The following is a 19,486-nucleotide window of genomic DNA, read 5'->3' on the forward strand; positions in this document are numbered from 1 at the left end:
AAGCAGAAAACAGAATGAAGAAAAATCAACAGTCCAGACTGGTGGGACACCATCAAGTGTACCAACAGACGTATAATGAGAAACCATGAAGAGAATGAGAAAGGGGCAAAAAGGATATCTGAAGAAACAATAGCTGAAAACTCCCCAAATTTGATGAAAGACATGAATCTACACATCCAAGAAACTCAATGAACCACACGTAAGATAAACTCAAAGAGAGCCACACCAAGACACACATAATTAAGCTATTGAAAGCTAAAGCTAAAGGACCCCTGAAAGCAGAAAAGAGAAATAAACTTGCTGTATATAAGAGATCCTCAATAAGATTGACAGCACCATCAGAAACCACAGAGACCAGAAAGCAATGGGATGACATATTAAAAGAGCTGAAAGAAAAAAACCTGCTGACCAGTAATTCAATATCCAACAAGACTATCCTTCAAAAAGGAAGGAAAACTGACATGACCAGATAAACAAAAAAAATGAGATTTTGTCACTAATTGACCTGCCCTGCAAGAATGCTGAAAGTCCTTCAGGTTGAAATGAAAGGACAGTAGATAGCAACTCAAATCCATAAAAACAAAGAACACTGGTGAGGTAACTACATAAGCAAATATAAACATCAGAGTCACTATACTTTTGGTTTGTAATACCTGTCTTTCCTGTATCTCTTAAAAGGTACCCGAATAAAACAGTAATTATAAATCTATGTTAATAGGCACACAACATATAAAGATGTAATTTGTGACAATAACAAAATAAATGGGGTGGGAACTAAGCTATAGAGGTGCAAAGTTTATGCATATTATTGAAACTAAGTTTGTATTATTTCAAACTAGATGTTACACATTAAGATGTTAGTTGTAATGCCAAAGTCAAATGCTTTTTAAAAACCTGAAAATTATATAATAAAAGACAAGGGAATCAAAATGGTACAATAGAAAATATGTATCTAACAAAGGAAGACAGTAATGGAATTGAGGAACAAAAAAAGATGTAAGACACGTAGAAAACAAATAGCAAAAAGGAAGAAATCCTTATCGGTAATTACATAAAAAGCAAATTGATTAAACTCTCCAATTAAAAGGTGGAATTGGCAGAAAGGATTAAAAACATGATCCAATGATATACTGTCTACAAAAGACCCACTTTAGATCCAAAGACACAAACACATTGAAAGTGAAAAGATGGAAAAAGATATTCTATGCAAGGAGTAGCAAAAGCAGAGCTCAAGTAGCTACACTAAAAAGACAAAATAGACTTATAGACAGAAATTGTTACATGACATGAAGAAGGACATTATACAATGATAAAAGGGTCAATCCAATCAAGAAGATATAACAATTATAAACATATATGTATGCATGAAAAAAGAGCACCTGGGGTTTAATATCCAGAATTTACAAAGAACTCCTACAATTCAACACAAAAAAGAGGCAAAAACACAACTAAAAATGGGCAGGAGATTTGAATAGACATTTTTCCAAAGATAAACAAATGGCCAGGAAGAACATGAAAAGATGCTCAATATCATTAGTCGTTAGAGAAATGCAAATCAAAACCATAAGTAGATACCACTTCACACTCACCAGGATGGCTATAATTTGAGAAGAAAATTGGAAAATGGGTGTTGGCCAGCTTGTGAGAAATTGGTACTTTTTGTGACATTGCTGGTAGAAATGCAAAATGGCACAGCCACTGTGGAAAACTATTTGGCAATTCCTCAAAAAGGGAAACAATAGAATTATCATATGACCCAGAAATTCTGTATTTTGGGATATAACTGAAAGAATTGAAAAAAGATTCAGATACTTGTATGCCAATGTTCACAGTAGCGTTATACACAATAGCCAAAAGGTGGAAACAACCCGTGTATCAACAGATGAATGGATAAACAAAATATAGTATATCTAACACAAAGGAATATTATCGAGCCATAAAAAGGAATGAAATTCTGATACATGCTACAAAATGGATGAACCTTGAAAACATTATGCTTCATGAAATAAGCCAGACACCAAAGGACAAATATGTATAATATCACTTACATGAAATATCTAGAATAAGCAAATTCATAGAGACAGAAATTAAATAAGTTACCAGGGCTAGGAGGAGGGGGAAATGGGGAGTTACTGCTCAATGGGTAGAGTTTCTGTTTGAGGTGACGAAAAAATTTTGGTAATGGATGTTGTTGATGGTAGCACAACACTGTAAATGAAATTAAGGCCAGTGAATTGTACACTTAAAAATGGGAAATGGCAAAAAAAAAAGACAAAAAAAAAGGTTAAAATGACAAATTTTGTTACATATTTATCACAATAAAAAATGAGCCTTAAAATATATGAAGCAAAAACTGATACTGAAGGGAGAAATAGACAGTACAATAATAATTGGAGACGTTTACATCCCCCGTTCAATAACGGATAGGACAAGTAGACAAAAAAAATTGCAGAATACAGTCTTCTCAAGTGCACATGGGAAAGGACAGATCGTATGTTAGGCCACAAAAAAGTCTCAATAAATTTTAAATGACTGAAATTATTTACAGTATCTTCTCTAACCACAATGGAATGAAATTAGTATTCAATAACAGGAGGAAATCTATAAAATTCACAAATATGCGGAAATTAAACACATTCTTAACAAATGCGTCAATGAAGAAACCACAAGAGAAATTAGAAAATACTTTGAGATGAATGAAAATGAAAATACAACATACCAAAACTTATGGGATGCAGCGAAAGCAGTGCTCAGAGGGAAATTTATAGCTGTAAATGCCTACATTAAAAAAGAAGATCTCAAATCAATAACCTAACCTTCTACACCTTAGCAAACTAGAAAAAGAGTAAAGTAAACCCGAAGAAGCAGAAGAAATAATAAATATTACAGCAGGGATAAATGAAAAAGAGAACAGAAAAACAACAGAATCAATGAAACCCAAAGTTGGTTCTTTGAAAAGATCAACAAAGTTGAAAACCTTTAGCTAGACTGCCAAGAAAAAAAAAAAAGATGAATGTTCTTGCTTTCTTTTGTTCTTTCTTTTTAAATGTATAGATACGTAAGAGGAACTAATGGAGAGGGAAAGATTTAAGACAGCTGCCTATTCTGTTCATCTTCAAACACACCCAGACTAAGTTACTTGATTTCTTTGAGCTTTATATGAAAATTGAGCCTATGTATAAAATCAAGAGAATGATACCTGTAGCATCTTCCTGAAGATTAAATTAGTCAAGAATTTTAAGTACAAGATTTAGCATTTGTTAAGATCTTAATAATAAGCACCTGGTGCTAAATAGGGACAAATATTCATATATTAAATATTCATGTATTAAAGATATGCACTGTGGCATTTACAAGAGAAAAATATTGTAAATAACCCAAATAATATGAGAAATTTGAAGTAAATTAAGATATCCATGATGGCATAATTTCACAGTATTTAAAGTATTCATGTATAGAAGATATAAAATCATATTGCAATAGGAATCAATTTTTTCTTTCATGGCATTGGTCTCATTACTGAAAAGATCTTGGCCTACCCCAAAGTTATATTTTAAAAGTATTTTTATAGCTTCATGTTTTTAATACATTTTAATTTTACTTTGCTGAGGTAGGATCTACCTGAATTCCCCTCTCCCCCAAGACCTCCCAATTGTCCTAATACCGTTTATTGTATAAATCATCCTTAGTTACTGCTTGTCCAAAATGTCATCTTTATTATAAATTCATTTCCTACATGCAACTGGACCTGTTTCTGAACCCTATCTATTGATCAATTCTACCGTTATTACCACACTATTTTAATTACCATAGCTTTATAAAAAGGTTTAACACCTAATAGGATAAGTACTTCCTCTTTACACTTCCAAGATTTTCTTGGCTATTCTCAGGACTTCCAGTGAAGAAACACGAATTTGCTATTAACTGTTAAAAAAAAAAAAGGCTTGAAGATAGGTAAGTCAAATTAAGGATCTGTCTTTGCAAGGCAGAATGAGCTTGAAAGGCTGTACATCTGCAAAATTACTTTGTTTTTGTTTCTTCTATCATTCAGCTAATTGTTTTAGAATATTTCTACTCTTTCCCATGCGGTCCTGAAATCTTTCCTGCCAAATTTTTGTGATCTAAGAAAAAACAAATAGTTATGATTTGTAAAGTTTTGGTAAGCTGGGATACTTAAAAAAAAAAAAAAAAAAAAAAACGTAAAACCAAATTTGATTCACGAAAGTCTATGATGGGTGTTAAATTTATATATTACCACTGCCTCAAAAGTACAAAGAAATATTTCCTACAAAATTAAGTAAAAGTTAACATGGAAAAATACTATCAAGTAAAGCAGGATTTAAAATTATATATATCATGGGCTTAGCTATCCATAAAATAAAGACTAAGAAAATGTACCAAAGTGCTAAGAGTAAACACTTGATGACAAATTTTCTTCACGTTTCTAATTTTTTTATACTGAGCACATACCTTTATAATGCGGAAAAGTCTCTTTTGCAGCCAACAAGGCTAATGGATTTGGATTAATCTACGGACTGTTTAAGATTCTAGGATACTTATTATAGCTAGTACTGTTCAGAGTAATACTAGTGCTTTGCCCTTTCCATTATTATGCATATAATCCTGTCTTTTCAACTACTAAGTGGTATTCTTAAAGAAAAGAACATGTTTTTTACTACATCCAGCACAGGGCTTGCCATATACTTCTTGAATGTTATCAACTGGAAGGTTTGGGTGTTGATTTAGGATTCAGGGTGACACTCAAGTATGGAATGAGAACCAGGCCCAAGCAACTCCAAACACCTAAGACAGAAACAGCAGATATTACATTTCACACTTTATTGGGGCTAAAAAACCATAGGCTTTGTTCAAAAAACATTACATACAACTTTTAACCCTCATTGTAATCACCTACCCAGTAGTGTTGGCAAATGATCCTGGTGCTTAAATAGATACCCAATTAATGGCTATTATATTTAAATCAGAAGCATATGGACACCGCCTCACTAGAAGGGATTTGCTAAAGAATGAATAAGTATCCAGACATCAGCTCTCTGAGATGGAACTGTAAGAATTTGGTAAGATTCTGTAACTTTACCCAATAGGGATGGACTTCTCAATCTGTGGTCCCTGGACCAGCAGCATTAACATCACCTGTTAAAAATACAAATTATCGGGCCCCACCCCAGGCCTACTGAATCAGAAACTGTGGTGGTGGTGGTGTGAAGCAGGGGAGGGAGACCAATCTGTATTTTAATAAAGTGATTCTGATGTATGTTCAAGTTTAAGAACCAGTGTACCTTCACAAAAGCCAGCTAACTGGCTTTTAACTGATTCAACAAGTCTTCCCTAGAGATCTTTCCCTAAATTTGCAACTCACTAATCAATGTTCATATTCACAACTGGCCCACATACACACCGAGTTGTTAAGAAACTAACATGAGAAAAGATATCATACAAGGTCGTTTTTCATAAAGAAAAAAATTAAGCCATGTAGGAAAACACCATGTTAAAAAAAACAATGAACAAAGAAAACATAAAGACTTAGGGAAAGAATACCTGTAGCAGGTGACAAAGGGCTGATATATCCAATATGCTAATAAACAAAAGGTTTTTTTTATTGAAAAAATTAACTGACAAAGAAATTTGGGATGTGTAAGTATATATATGGCCCTTCATTTGCAATTCAATGACAAAAACATCTCCAACATGTCAACATAATGGAAGATAAAAATACATACAGGAGGATACATTTTAGGTTGTATGTGTGGATATGACTCAAGAAGAAAAGAGTGCATTAAAAATTTTTTTAAATCATTTGACAGTATGTATGCATTTACGTAAAATAGCGTGTGCTCATGTGTAGTAAAACAACTTTAAAAGGAAAGCAAACAAGATAATATCAAGTAGTATATGTGTTGATAACCACCTATCGATGACAGCTACCATTTATTAAGTACTGACATGACAGGCATTAACCTTAGGAGTTTTGTTTATGATTTAATTTAATTTAATCTTAACAATTGAGGTGGATATCAAAACACCCAATAAACAAATAAAGAAGGTGTAGGGGAAAGCAGTCCACATCAAGTTACTTTTTCAGAGAAATAAGAAGTTTTTAAATTTTAATGGGGGAGTAAGAGCAGCTACCATTTACTAAACACCTAGCATATACCTTGCACTCTAATGCTTACAAATATTACCTCTAAACCTCAAAACTTAACTTTTTTATTTTACTAGCACAGCATTACACATATATTAGCAAAGGTAGCAACATAAAGAACCTATCAAGATTCCAAATTGCCCAGAACTACAAACACAAATAAATCTTCAATCTATAGATCCTTTTTGTTCCAATCCAGAACAAAAAGCACACCTGTACTTTTTAGGTGCCCCAAATGCAAAGAAACAAAATAGCAATCATTTAAGCAATCCTTCCTCGTAGCAGGATTGTCCAAGGGAAGAAAAAGAACTTAATAATTCGAAATTCAAAACAAAACAAAAATGAAAAAGCAACGTTGCCTCTATATGCCACTTAAAAGTACTGCCTGCACGTTAATTTTTACTTCCTGAAATGTCAGAACATTTAATAGTATGAAATATTAGTGTAAGACAATCAGTCTAAAAGCAGGGCACTAAAAGCAGTTGACAAGATGTGAACTTTGATAGGTGCTATCAGGCTCTATACAAAGTGCCAAATTAATTATACAGTACTCTTCTTTCATCCCTAATATAAAGATTGTGTTGAAATCTCAAAACCACCAGAGATGGTACAGCCCTTGGAAAGGGTATGGCCTTTGCAAGCAAATAAATCAGGTTTCAAATCCCAGTTCAAACCCTTCATAACTGTGGGCATTACAAGTAAATCACTTAACCTTGCAAACTCTCATAACCTGAATCTGTAAATCAGGTATAAATTCCTATCCTATCCTCACTGTGTTAACAAACAATGGATACTCACTCAAATGTATACCTTCAAAGAGCTATTACCAATTATCATATTTAATTATAAAAGTCATATATATTTTTAAAATATTCAATAAAAAGTGAAACTTAACCTTCATGCTTTCCCCAAATCCAATCCGCTTTCTAAGGTAACAATTAAGTACATAACCTTCTGAGACTTTATGTAGTTTAAATTTGGGCATAACTTTTTTTGGTTAGGGATCTTTCCATCTTGGAGGTCTTTCAGTGTCACACATAGGTCAATCTCATTCTGTATTAAATAGGATGTCTCAAATTTTTTCAAACATGGTGCAACAACAATCCTTATGCATAAATTTTTGTGCACACATTTGAAAAATGTTTGCAGCATAGTTTCTTTTTAAATGGGTGAAATAAAATATACAAATTTAGAAATGAAAGATACTGCCAAATTACCCAAATGGTATATTCATTTACCAACTGTCTGTAAAAACGTTTTCCCACAAACTTACCAATACTGGCAATCTAATGGTTAAACATGCTCCCTTTGATGTGCATTTCTTTGCTTATAACTGGTATAATCTTTTCATGTTTTACTGGCCAATAAAAAAAAAAGTTTCATATTCCTTGGTGACTTGTCTGTTCATATGCTTTTGCACTTTCTTCTACTGGGTTACTTCCATTTTAAGTTTTGTAGGAGCTGTTCATGTATTATGAGCATTATTTCTTTATTATTGTATATATTGCAAATACTTTCTTCCATTTTAAAACAGTCTCTGTCTTCTGTTTATAACTATCTCATCATATAGAAGTTTTAATTTTCATATAATCAAATCAGCCAGTATTTTAAAAATGGCTTCTAGGTTTCTCAACTTTATTAGGAAACTCTCCCTTACCATATCTACCACTAAATATGTTTCTAGAATTTATGTAAGTGTGAAGAAATGATCTAAAAGGGCCAATTTTCCCCCAAACCAATTATCAATGAGCCCCTCCTTTCCTCATTGTTTTGATTATAAGCAACATGAGGCTTACTCTTTTATTACATAAACCTATTTGTCCATTGTGCCAATGGCAAAACTTTAAAACGTAATATGGCTTTATAATACTCCATTATCTGGTACAGCAAGTGCCCCTCATTCTTTATCAATGTTCTCTTGGATATTTTTTGTGCATTTTTGCTTTCCAGTTGATGTTAACAGACTTCACTTAACCAATATCAATGATTAAATATTCGCCATGCCTCTGTAGAACATACTGACTGATGCAGCCTGATATAGGCACTCTTGCTTCCACCCGTATGTGTACCAAGTTAGGTGTGTTTGTCTACAAGACCATTTATGTCAGTTGTACATATTATAATTATGTATAATGTAAACCAATGATATAAAACTGAAAATGGAATCATTATATAAAAACTAAGTTGACTGCCTTGCAAAGACTAAAAGGCAAGATAGCATCAAACTAGGGAAAAGACATTCAGGGCTAAATTATAAAAATCTGGAATTTTGCACTCAGACTCCTTTACAAGTGTCTTTACATTGTTGCTCCACATTAAAGAAATCATAGATTATAGTTATGATTTATCTAAGTAAGATAAAAGACTGTTTCTTACTCAAAGGAAAGTCCTTGGCCCTATATCTGAACGACTGGTAAGGGAATGTACACTTGTGTTTTAGGTTTAAAATGTTTGAGGTATGTACTAATCACTGCTTTTTTTTTTTGCATATGCTGTTTTAACAAGATTAACAAAGAAAAACACCAACCAGTTACTGGTCCTAATTTCATCAAAGAGGGCTTCTACTATATTAAGTCTCCTCCCCATGCAAAATACTGTATCTGTTTATTCAGATGTTCTTTGCAATTTTTAAGTTCAATGTTTTTCTAACAGATATTAAATATTTCTGGTTAGGCTTAGTTACTTTTACTTATTTATTTATCTATCCCTCCCATTCTTGCCCATTCAGATTCCTTTCTGCCTACCAAAGGCAACATCTTTACTTCTGATATTCATCCTTTAATTTGTATGTTTTCCAAAACTGTGTTGCTTTGTGTGCACATTTTTAAAGTTACAGAAATGGTACCAAACAACAGATAATATTTTTCCCTTTTTTTCACTCAGTATTATGTTTAAAAGCTATCAATATTGTTGAGTATTACTTGGTTCACTGCTTCTAACTGTTAGACTGTATTTTGTCATGTTTATGTACCACTCTTTACTTATCAAATCTATTAATGATGGACATCTAAGTTGCCTCCAACTCCTCACTACCACAAACAATGATGCAATATTCTCACACATCACCTTATGAAACAATGCCCTAACATCCTTGGCATATACATTCAGGTACCACAGATTTAACCCACTATATCATCTTCTCTTAAATTTATAGTTTTGTCCAATATGGTTTATTTTATGGACACTAGACTTGTTGATACTGTGAATGGGATCTTTTTTCCCAATAATTTTCTACTTGGTTATTACTAGTGTATGGAGGGACTATTCAATTTTTTTTACTTGACTACCTCACTGCACCTACAAATAAAGGCAAGTTTTCTAATATGTATTCCTCATTTCTTTTTCATTTCTAATGTTGTATTAGTTAGGATCTCTATTACAAATTTAAATTGCAGAAAGTAACAGTTGGCATTTTTGTTGAATCCAATGGAAACTCTTCGGCCTCCCCACTATGACTTCTGGGAGATACAATTTATAAATTTAAAGTTTCTTTCTCTTCATAGCTTCCTAAGAATTTACATTAGTATTTTATTTATGTGCTGAATTTTATCAAATATGTTTGAAGTATTGTGCCAGTTTGAGTGTATTGTGTCCCCCAAATGCCATTATCTTTGTAGTCTTGTGTGGGGCAGAAGTTTTGGTGATGGTTGGATTTGCTTGGAATGTGCCCCACCCAGCTGTGGGCAATGATTCTGATGAGATGTTCCCATGGAGGCGTGGCCCCGCCCATTCAGGGTGGGCCCTTATCGGTGGAGCTATATAAATGAGCTGACTGGGGGGGGGGGGGGGGGAAGAGAGTGCAGCTGGGAGTGATGTTTTGAAGAGAAGCAAGCTTGCTGGAGAGGAACGTCCTGGGAGAAAGCCGTTTTGAGGCCGGAGCTTTGGAGCAGATGCCAGCTGCCTTCCTAGCTAACAGAGGTTTTCCGGAGGCCATTGGCCATCCTCCGGTGAGGGTACCCGATTGCTGATGTGTTGCCTTGGACGCTTTGTGGCCTTAAGACTGTAACTGTGTAGCGAAATAAATCCCCGTTTTATAAAAGCCAATCCATCTCTGGTGTTTTGCATTCTGCAGCATTAGCAAACTAAGACAAGTATCTATTGAGATAGGTCTTTTGTTCCTTGGGGATGAAAGGGTGAACTGCCTTGCATTGTTTAATAACATGAGAAAATGCTTACAATGTTAAGAAAACAGGTTGCATACCTGTATGTACATATTTGCAAATGCATGAAGGACATATTCTCAAATTTTAAGGGAGGATCCATCTGGATGAATTCTTGGTGATTATTTTCTTTATACTTTCCTGTATGTCCTAGAATTTTCACAATAAATCCTACATTTATAATCATACAAAAAAATATTTTTAAGTAATCATGGCACCTAAAATACTCTGAAATTTGAGTTGTATTATTTGTGAGGTAATCATTAATCAGCTTTTAAAAAGTAAGCCTGAACAGCTTTTCCCAAGAAAGTTTTCAGCAATGGTTACCTCACACAAACCTGAGTATGTATTACCAATTTGCCTCTACAAACACTGGACAATAGTTTGGTTGAGGTGAACCTTTATATGAGAGCTTTTCCCTTCATTACTATCGCTACCATTACAAACTAATTACTCAGCACCAAGTACCCTATGTTTTATTTAATTCTAAAACTACTCTGAAGTAGATACCCTAAATTGAAACAGACAGCAGAATAATAAGGACGGTCAGGACTCAAATCCAGGTCTTTTTATTGCACCATACTTCCCTCCCACATAGAATCTGAAGTCTCTTTCCAGAAGAGGTTGCCATTTTTGAACAGAGAGAGAGATTCTGCTTTGTGAGCAGAGATTCATGAAATCCCTCAAAGTTACTTCATACTAATTGAGAATTCTTCTTGGGTGTTCTGGACCTTCGTTAAGTGGACACAATAGCTCTACTCAACTATACCAGTAAATTAACGGATTCCAATCCATTTTTGACAGTGCAAGAAGCACCAGTGTTTGTGCTCTTCCACTCTTTACCCATGACTCACCTCTGCCAAATGTTGCAGCCGGGTTAGCAGTGGGGTCCTCTTGTCAGATCCAAGGCGCGTGATGTAGTTCGACCTTTTGCTGAATACATACAGAAGGTTAAGGACTGCCAGCACCACTTGCATATCAGAGGAAGCCAATAAAGTTGTCAAATGCTACAGGGACAAAAAAAGGGCAAGTTATGGTATCAGGCACACTTGGCCCTGAAAACTTAAATTGCCAATGAAGTAATAAATTTATGAACACTTACAAAGTTATCAAGAAGTTTAGTCACAAAAAATATGTATAAACACCTGAGTACCTACAACATGGAAGACCTTGCCCCGAAGGAGCTTACAATCTGGCAGCAAGCCAGAATGTCCAATAAAAGCAAAAAGGGTAAAGAGTAGATCAAAATTCCACGGGTATCCCCAAAGGAAGGAAGAGATTACAAGAGAAAAACGTGATATAATACATACATGGAACTCAATGAGTCTCCACCTAGACTAAAAGCACTGTGAGAGAAAGATAATTGTATGTTCCTTCTGTATTCTTCATGATAAACATAAAATTTGAATTAACTAAAACACAGTGTTCTTCACATAGAACCTAAGGATTTGACAATAGCTGGTAGGATTATGTAAAATATGACTGTTACAGTACAAGGCATGTTCACAAACAACCTGAGAGGGAGTATTTTTGTTTTTTAATACAATTAAAATGCACCAATATATTGAAGCACTTGATCAGGGTTAAAATCAATATGTAAATTAGCTGGAAACAAACCTAGATATTTCCACTTGCTGATTGTTCCAAAGGCCATGGACTTTCTTTTGCAGTGAATCTTTTTCATATTCAACAGACTATTTATCTAACCCCATGCACCCCAAACAAAGCACTGTCTGCTAGGTCTTTAGTTCAGTAATTCCACTACTTTTCCCAAACCATTTTCTTTCTACTTGTTTGTTTTAATTCCATTTCTTTACTGAAGACTCAGGAAAATTAACACATAACTTTGGAGCTCTTAACTAATGGTGATAAAAAATGTCTAAAGTTAGGTTAAAAGAGTTTCTCCTTAAAGTGATTTTTAACCAATTCAAAAAGCTCAATTATACCTGGATCCACTTCACTTTTTAAAGACACCCAAGATTCTATTAATATATATTTTGGGGGAGGGTGAAGAAGAGAGAAGAGATTGAAAAGCAGCACACTAAGACTTAGAAAAACAGTGAGTACATTAATGTGTCAAGGAAAACAAACCATTTTAAACAGATTATAGGTAATGGGGGGCTATTCTAATAACCTAAGGCAAAAATCAATTTGAGCAAAGTCCCTGGAATACTTCAATATACACGTTTCATCTTTCATTCATTTCTTGAATCTTGAAAGGCAGTGTGGTGATAGTAAAGAAAATTCCCAACAACTCTGTGAAGGAGAGATAGTATCTATACCTTAGAAACATCCTCTACCACTGCCTATGACATATTGGAAAACCCAGAGTTCCCTAATAGAAAAAAAAGCAGGCACCAGAGAGAAATAGTAATTTCCTTATCTGGATGTACAAAATTCTAGTTAAGAACAGATCACACAGGCTCAAACTTCCCCTACCTCTATGGAACTGTACAGATGCCGAGAAAAGCTATACTCAATAAGCAAGGCTGTGAAGTTCAACACAGCCAAGAGAAGCATTTTTAGTTGCTCTCTTTCCGGCCTATCACACACGAGCATCCACGACATATTCTCCACTGTCTGTCCAGCATCTGCGAGAATTCCATCAAAGCGGTCCAACAGGTCCACCCAGTGATACAACTCGCACTGCAAAGGGAATAAGAAAGAGCAAGATTTAAGAATAAGAAAAGTAAGTGCTTTGCAGCTGAGCTTTGCTACCAAAGACTGCTGAGCATGAACCTTTTTTTAAAATTCACTTGTATTGAAATATATTCACACACCATGCAGTCACACAAAGCGTTTAATCAATTGTTCACAGTACCATTACAGTCGTGCATTCATCAACAAAATTAATTTTTGAACATTTTCATTACCAAATACACAAAAATAATAAGAATAAAAAAGTGAAAAAGAACAATTAAAGTAAAAAAGAACACTGGGTGTGTTTTTTTGTTTTTGTCTTTTTTTGCCCCAATTTTTCTGCTCATCCATCCGTACACTGGACAAAGGGGAGTGTGATTCACATGGCTTTCCCAATCACATTGTCACCCTCATAAGCTACATTTTTATACAATCGTCTTCAAGATTCAAGGGTTCTAGGTTGTAGTTTGATAGTTTCAGGTATTTACTGCTAGCTATTACAATTCATTAGAACCTAAAAAGGGTTATCTATATTGGGTGTAACAGTGCCCACCAGAGTGACCTCTTGACTCCTTTTGGAATCTCTCAGCCACTGAAACTTACTTCATTTCATTTCACATCCCACTTTTGGTCAAGATGTCCTCCATCCCACGATGCCAGTCTAGGTTCCTCCCCGGGAGTCATATTCCACGTTGCCAGGGAGATTTACACCGCTGGGTGTAAGATCCCACATAGTGGGGAGAGCACTGATTTCACCTGCCAAGTTGGCTTAGCTAGAGAGAGAGGGCCACATCTGAGCAATGAAGAGGCACTCAGGAGGAGACTCTTAGGCACAATTATAAGCAGGCCTGGCCTATTCTTTGCAGGAACAGTCTTCCCAAGGGCAAGTCCCATGGGAGAGGATTTGGCCCATCAAACCACCAGTTCCCAATGTCTGTGAGCACATCAGCAACCATCGAGGTAGGGAAGCTCAACACCCCTGCATTCTCCCCCAGCTCCTCGGGGGGCGAGCTCTGCATATTTTTTCACTGTTTTTGTTTAAGTTAACTATTTTTTTAAATTAACTATTAAATATATAAAAAAATTTTAAAAAAAATACAATAAAAAAATTTTCAAACAAACCAAAACAAGGGAGTAAGAAAAAGACAACTAACCTAAAATAACTACTTTATTTCCAACATGTTCCTACTCCACCTCAAGAAAATAAGCTAATACAGCAACATTTCTGTGAACTTGTTCCTACCATACCCACCAGAAATTAACAAACCGTAGTCATTCCTAGGCATTCCCAGAACGTTAAATTTACCCACGACAGCTTACCTGTTTTTATTGGGTTATCGTTGCCCCTTCATTAATTGCTCTCTATCACTAGTTCCCCTACATTCTACATTATAAACCATTTATTTTACATTTTTCAATGTTCACACTAGTGGTAGCATATAATATTTCTCTTTTTGTGCCTGGCTTATCTTGCTCAGCATTAAGTCTTCAAGGTTTATCCATGTTGTCATATGTTTCACAACATCGTTCCTTCTTACTATTGCATAGTATTCCATCATGTGAATATATCAAATTTTATCTATCCACTCATGTGTTGAAGGACATTTGGGTTGTTTCCATCTCTTGGCAATTGCGAATAATGCTGCTACGCACAGTGGCATGCAGATATCTGTTCATGTCACTGCTTTAAGATCTTCCAGGTATATACCAAGAAGAGCAATTGCAGGATCAAAGGGTAACTCTATTATCTAGTTTTCTAAGGAAACGCCAGACTGACTTCCCGAGTGGCTGAACCATTATACAGTCCCACCAACAATGAATAAGAGTTCCAATTTCTCGACATCCTCTCCAGCATCTGTAGTTTCCTGTTTAATGGCAGCCATTCTAATTGGCGTGAGACGGTATCTCTTTGTGGTCTTATTTGCATCTCTCTAATAGCCAGTGAAGCTGAACATTTTTTCATGTGTTTCTCGGCCATCTGTAGTTCCTCTTCAGAGAACTGTCTTTTCATATCTTTTCCCCGTTTTATAATTGGGCTGTCTGTACTATTGTCATTGAGTTGTAGCATTTCTTTATATATGCAAGATAACAGTCTTTTGTCAGATACATGGTTTCCAAAAACTTTTTCCCATTAAGTTGGCTGCCTCTTCATCTTCTTGAGAAATTACTTTGAGGTACAGAAACTTCTAAGCTTGAGGAGTTCCCATGAATCTACTTTTTCTTTTGTTGCTCATGCTTTGGGTGTAAGATCTAGGAAGTGGCCACCTAATACAAGGTCGTGAAGATGTTTCCCGACATTATCTTCTAGGAATTTTATGGTACTGTCTTTTATATTGAGGCCTTTGATCCATTTTGAGTTCATTTTTGTGTAGGGTGTAAAGTAGGGGTCCTCTTTCATGCTTTTGGATACGGAAATCAAACTCTCCCAGCCCCATTTGTTGAAAAGACTGTTATGTCCCAGTTCAGTGGTTTTGGGGGCCTTATCAATGATCAGTTGGCCATAGATCTGGAGGTCTATCTCCAAATCCTCAATTCGATTCCATTGATCCATATGTCTATCTTTGTGCCAGTACCATGCTGTTTTGACTACTGTTGCTTTATAATAAGCTCCAAAGTCAGTGGGAGTATAAGTCATCCCACTTTGTTTTTCTTTTTTAGAGTATTTTTAGCAATTCGAGGCATGTTTCCTTTCCAAATAAATTTGATAACTAGCTTTCCCAAGTCTGCAAAGTAGGTTGTTGGAATTTTGATTGGGATTGCATTGAATCTGTAGATGAATTTGGGTAGAACTGACATCTTAATGACATTTAGCCTTCCTATCCATGAACATGGAATATCTTTCCATCTTTTAAGGTCCCTTTCTATTTCTTTTAGTAAAGTTATGCAGTTTTCTTTGTATAGGTCTTTTACATCTTTGGTTAAGTTTATTCCTAGCTATTTGATTTTTTTAGTTGCTATTGAAAATGGTATCCTTTTCTTGAGTGTGTCTTCACTTCTTTCATTTCTAGTGTATAGAAACATTACTGACTTATGTGCATTAATCTTGTATCCTGCTACTTTGCTAAATTTGTTTATTACCTCTAGTAGCTGTATCATCAATTTCTCGGGGTTTTCCAGATACAAGATAATATCATCTGCAAATAATGACAGTTTTACTTCTTCCTTTCCAATTTGGATGCCTTTTACTTTTTGTCTTGCTGGATTGCCCTGGCTGGCACTTTCTAGCACAATGTTAAACAACAGTGGTGACAGTGGGCATCCTTGTCTTGTTCCTGACCTTAGAGGGAAGGCTTTCAGTCTCACGCCATTGAGTACTATGCTGGCTGTGGGCTTTCCTTGCATACCTGGAATGAACCCCACTTGGTCATGGTGTATGATTTTTTTAATGTGTCTTTGGATTTGATTTGCAAGTATTTTGTTGAGAATTTTTGCATCTATATTAATTATGGAGATTGGACTTTAGTTTTCCTTTTTTGTAGCATCTTTGCCTGGTTTTGGTATTAGATTGATGTTAGCTTCATAAAACGTGTTAGGTAGTGTTCCATTTTCTTCAATGTTTTGAAAAAGTTTAAGTAATATTGGTGTCAGTTCTTTTTGGAAAGTTTGGTAGAATTCCCCTGTGAAGCCATCTGGCCCTGGGCATTTATTTGTGGGAAGCTTTTTGATGACTGATTGGATCTCTTTGCTTGTGATGGGTTGGTTGAGGTCTTCTATTTCTTCTCTGGTCAGTCTAGGTTGTTCATATGTTTCCAGGAAATTGTCCATTTCCTCTACATTATCCAGTTTGTTGCCATACAGTTGTTCATAGTGTCCTCTTATAATTTTTTTTTAAATTTCTTCGGGATCTGCAATACCACCTTTTCCATTCGTTATTTTGTTTATATGGGTCTTCTTTCTTTTTGATTTTGTCAGTCTAGCTAGGGGCTTGTCAATCTTGTTTATCTTCACAAAGAACCAACTTTTGATGTTATTTATTCTATTGTTTTATTTTTCTCTAGGTCATTTATTTCTGCTTTAATCCTTGTTAATTCTTTTCTTCTACTTGGTTTAGGATTAGTTTGCTGTTTATTTTCTAGCTTCTTCAGTTGCTCCATTAGTTCTCTGATTTTAGCTCTTTCTTCCTTTTTGATGTATGCGTTTAGTGCTATAAACTTCCCCCTCAGTACCACTTTTGCTGCATCCCATAGGTTTTGATATGTTGTGTTCTCCTTTTCATTCGTCTCTATATATTTAGTAATTTTTCTTGCTATTTCTTTAATCCACTGATTGTGTGTAGGAGTGTGTTGGTTAACCTCCAGGTATTTGTGAATTTTCTAAGTCTCTGATGGTTATTGACTTCTAATTATATTACATTGTGATCAGAGAATATGACTTGAATAATTTCAATCTTTTAAAATTTATTGAGGCTTGTTTTATGTCCCAGCATATGATCTATTCTGGAGAAAGTTCCGTGAGCACTAGAGAAGAATGTGTATCCTGGTGATTTGGGATGTAATGTTCTGTATATGTCTGTTAAATCCAGTTCATTTATCAGATTGTTTAGGTTTTCAATTTCCTTATTGGTCTTCTATCTGGTTGATCTATCTGTAGGAGAGAGTGATATGTTGAGGTCTCCCACAATTATTGTGGAAACATCAATTGCTTCCTTTAGTTTTACCAGTGTTTGTCTCATAGATTTTGTGGCACCTTGATTGGGTGGATTAACATTTATTTTTGTTAATTCTTCTTGTTGAATTGCCCCTTTTATTAGCATGTAGTGACCTTCTTTGTCTCTCATAAAAATCCTTGCATTTGAAGTCTATTTTATCTGAGATTAATTCTGGCACTCCTGCTTTCTTTTGGCTGTAGCTTGCATGAAGTACTTTTTTCCATCCTTTCACTTCCAATTTCTTTGTGTCCCCGTGTCTAAGATGAGTGTCTTGTATGCAACATAATGATGGCTCATGTTTTTTGATCCATTCTGCCAATCTGTATCTTTTAATTGGGGAGTTTAATCCATTTACATTCAACATGATTATTGTGAAGGCATTTACTCAATCAGCCATCCTATCCTTTGGCTTATGTTTGTCAGATATATTTTTTCCCTCATTCTCTTAATATCCTTTAACATACCCATACTGAATCTCTTTAGTACTGAACCTTTCTCCATCTCTCTCTCTCCTTTCTTTGTTTCTCTGTTGGTAGGGCTCCCTTTACTATCTCTTGTAAGGCAGGCCTCTTGTTAGCAAATTCTCTCAGCAATTGTTTGTGAAAAATTTAAGCTCTCCCTCAAATTTGAAGGAGAGCCTTGCTGGATAAAGAATTCTTGGTTGGCAAATTTTCTCTCAGAATTTTAAATATGTCATGCCACTGTCTTCTTGCCTCCATGGTGGCCACTGCATAGTCATTACTTAGTATTATGCTTCCTTTGTAAGTGGTGAATTACTTTTCTCTTGCTGCTTTCAGAACTTGCTCCTTCTCTTCAGTATTTGAGAATCTGATCAGAATATGTCTCGAAGTGAGTTTATTTGGATTTATTCTATTTGGAGTCCACTGGGCATTTACGATTTGTATATTTATGTTGTTTAGAATGTGTGGGAAGTTTTCCTCAACCATTTCTTTGAATACTCTTTCTAGACCTTTACCCTTTTCTTCCCCTTCTGGAACACCAATGATTCTTATATTTGGACGTTTTATATCCTCTATCACATCCCTGAGGTCCATTTCGATTTTTTCGATTTTTTCCCGTCTTTCTTTTTTCTTTCATTTTCTATGGTGTCATCCTCAAGGTGACTGATTCGTTGTTCAGCTTCCTCTAGTCTTGTACCATGAGTACCCAGAATCTTTTAAATTTGGGCAACAGTTTATTTCCATAAGATCATCTATTTTTTTTATTTACTCTTGCAATTTCTTCTTCACGCTCTTCTAGCGTCTTCTTCATGTCCTTTATATCCTGTGCCATGCTCTTGCTGTTTGTCTTTATTTCTTTGATTAATTTCTCTAAGCACTGTGTCTCCTCTCATCTTTTGATTTGGGTGTTTGGGTTTGGGTTATCCACATCGTCTGTTCTTTTCATATGCTTTAAAATTTTCTGTTGTTTTTGGCCTCTTGGCATTAGCTTAACTTGATAGGGTTCTTTTAGGATATGTAGACTGATTCAAACACTTATCTCTAATTTGTCAGATCTACAGCTTGGTGGAGTAGTTTCTCTAACTAACCAGCAGGTGGCATCCGTGAGCCACCTATTCCCCCAAGCCAGTTCTCCCTTACTATGTCTTTGTGGTAAGTGGGGGTCTGAGTCTTGTGGGGTCCAATTGGGGCACCCAGTTTACGTGTGTAGTTGGTGCTGCCCACCCTGAATGTGAGGCGTTTGTTTGAGCAGTTAGGGAAGGAGCGCGGCTTTAGTAATCAAATCTCCCAGGTGTTCCTGGAGATTTAAAGCTGTTGCTAGAGTCCAATCCTTCAGTTCAGCCTCGCCACAGTTTGCCTCCGCCACTGACCCTTAAGTCCTTGGTATTGGTGTATGGTTCACGGGACTTCCGAG

At 35.5% G+C, this 19,486-nt stretch overlaps 1 protein-coding gene across 15 annotated transcripts in view; it reads right to left on the reverse strand.

Annotated features, from left to right (window-relative positions):
* Window positions 1-19,486, reverse strand: part of LOC119523165 (E3 ubiquitin-protein ligase HUWE1) — a 193,630-nt gene that overhangs the window by 118,025 nt on the left and 56,119 nt on the right. For all 15 annotated transcript variants that reach the window (XM_037821953.1, XM_037821948.1, XM_037821960.1 and 12 more), the window contains 2 exons: window positions 12,763-12,969; window positions 11,178-11,330 (listed from right to left, as the gene is read on the reverse strand). In XM_037821953.1, the coding sequence (XP_037677881.1) occupies window positions 11,178-11,330; window positions 12,763-12,969 (360 nt within the window). The remainder of the gene's footprint in view (window positions 1-11,177; window positions 11,331-12,762; window positions 12,970-19,486) is intronic.

The sequence above is a fragment of the Choloepus didactylus genome, chromosome X, assembly GCF_015220235.1.
Source record: "Choloepus didactylus isolate mChoDid1 chromosome X, mChoDid1.pri, whole genome shotgun sequence".
Taxonomy (NCBI): domain Eukaryota; kingdom Metazoa; phylum Chordata; class Mammalia; order Pilosa; family Megalonychidae; genus Choloepus; species Choloepus didactylus.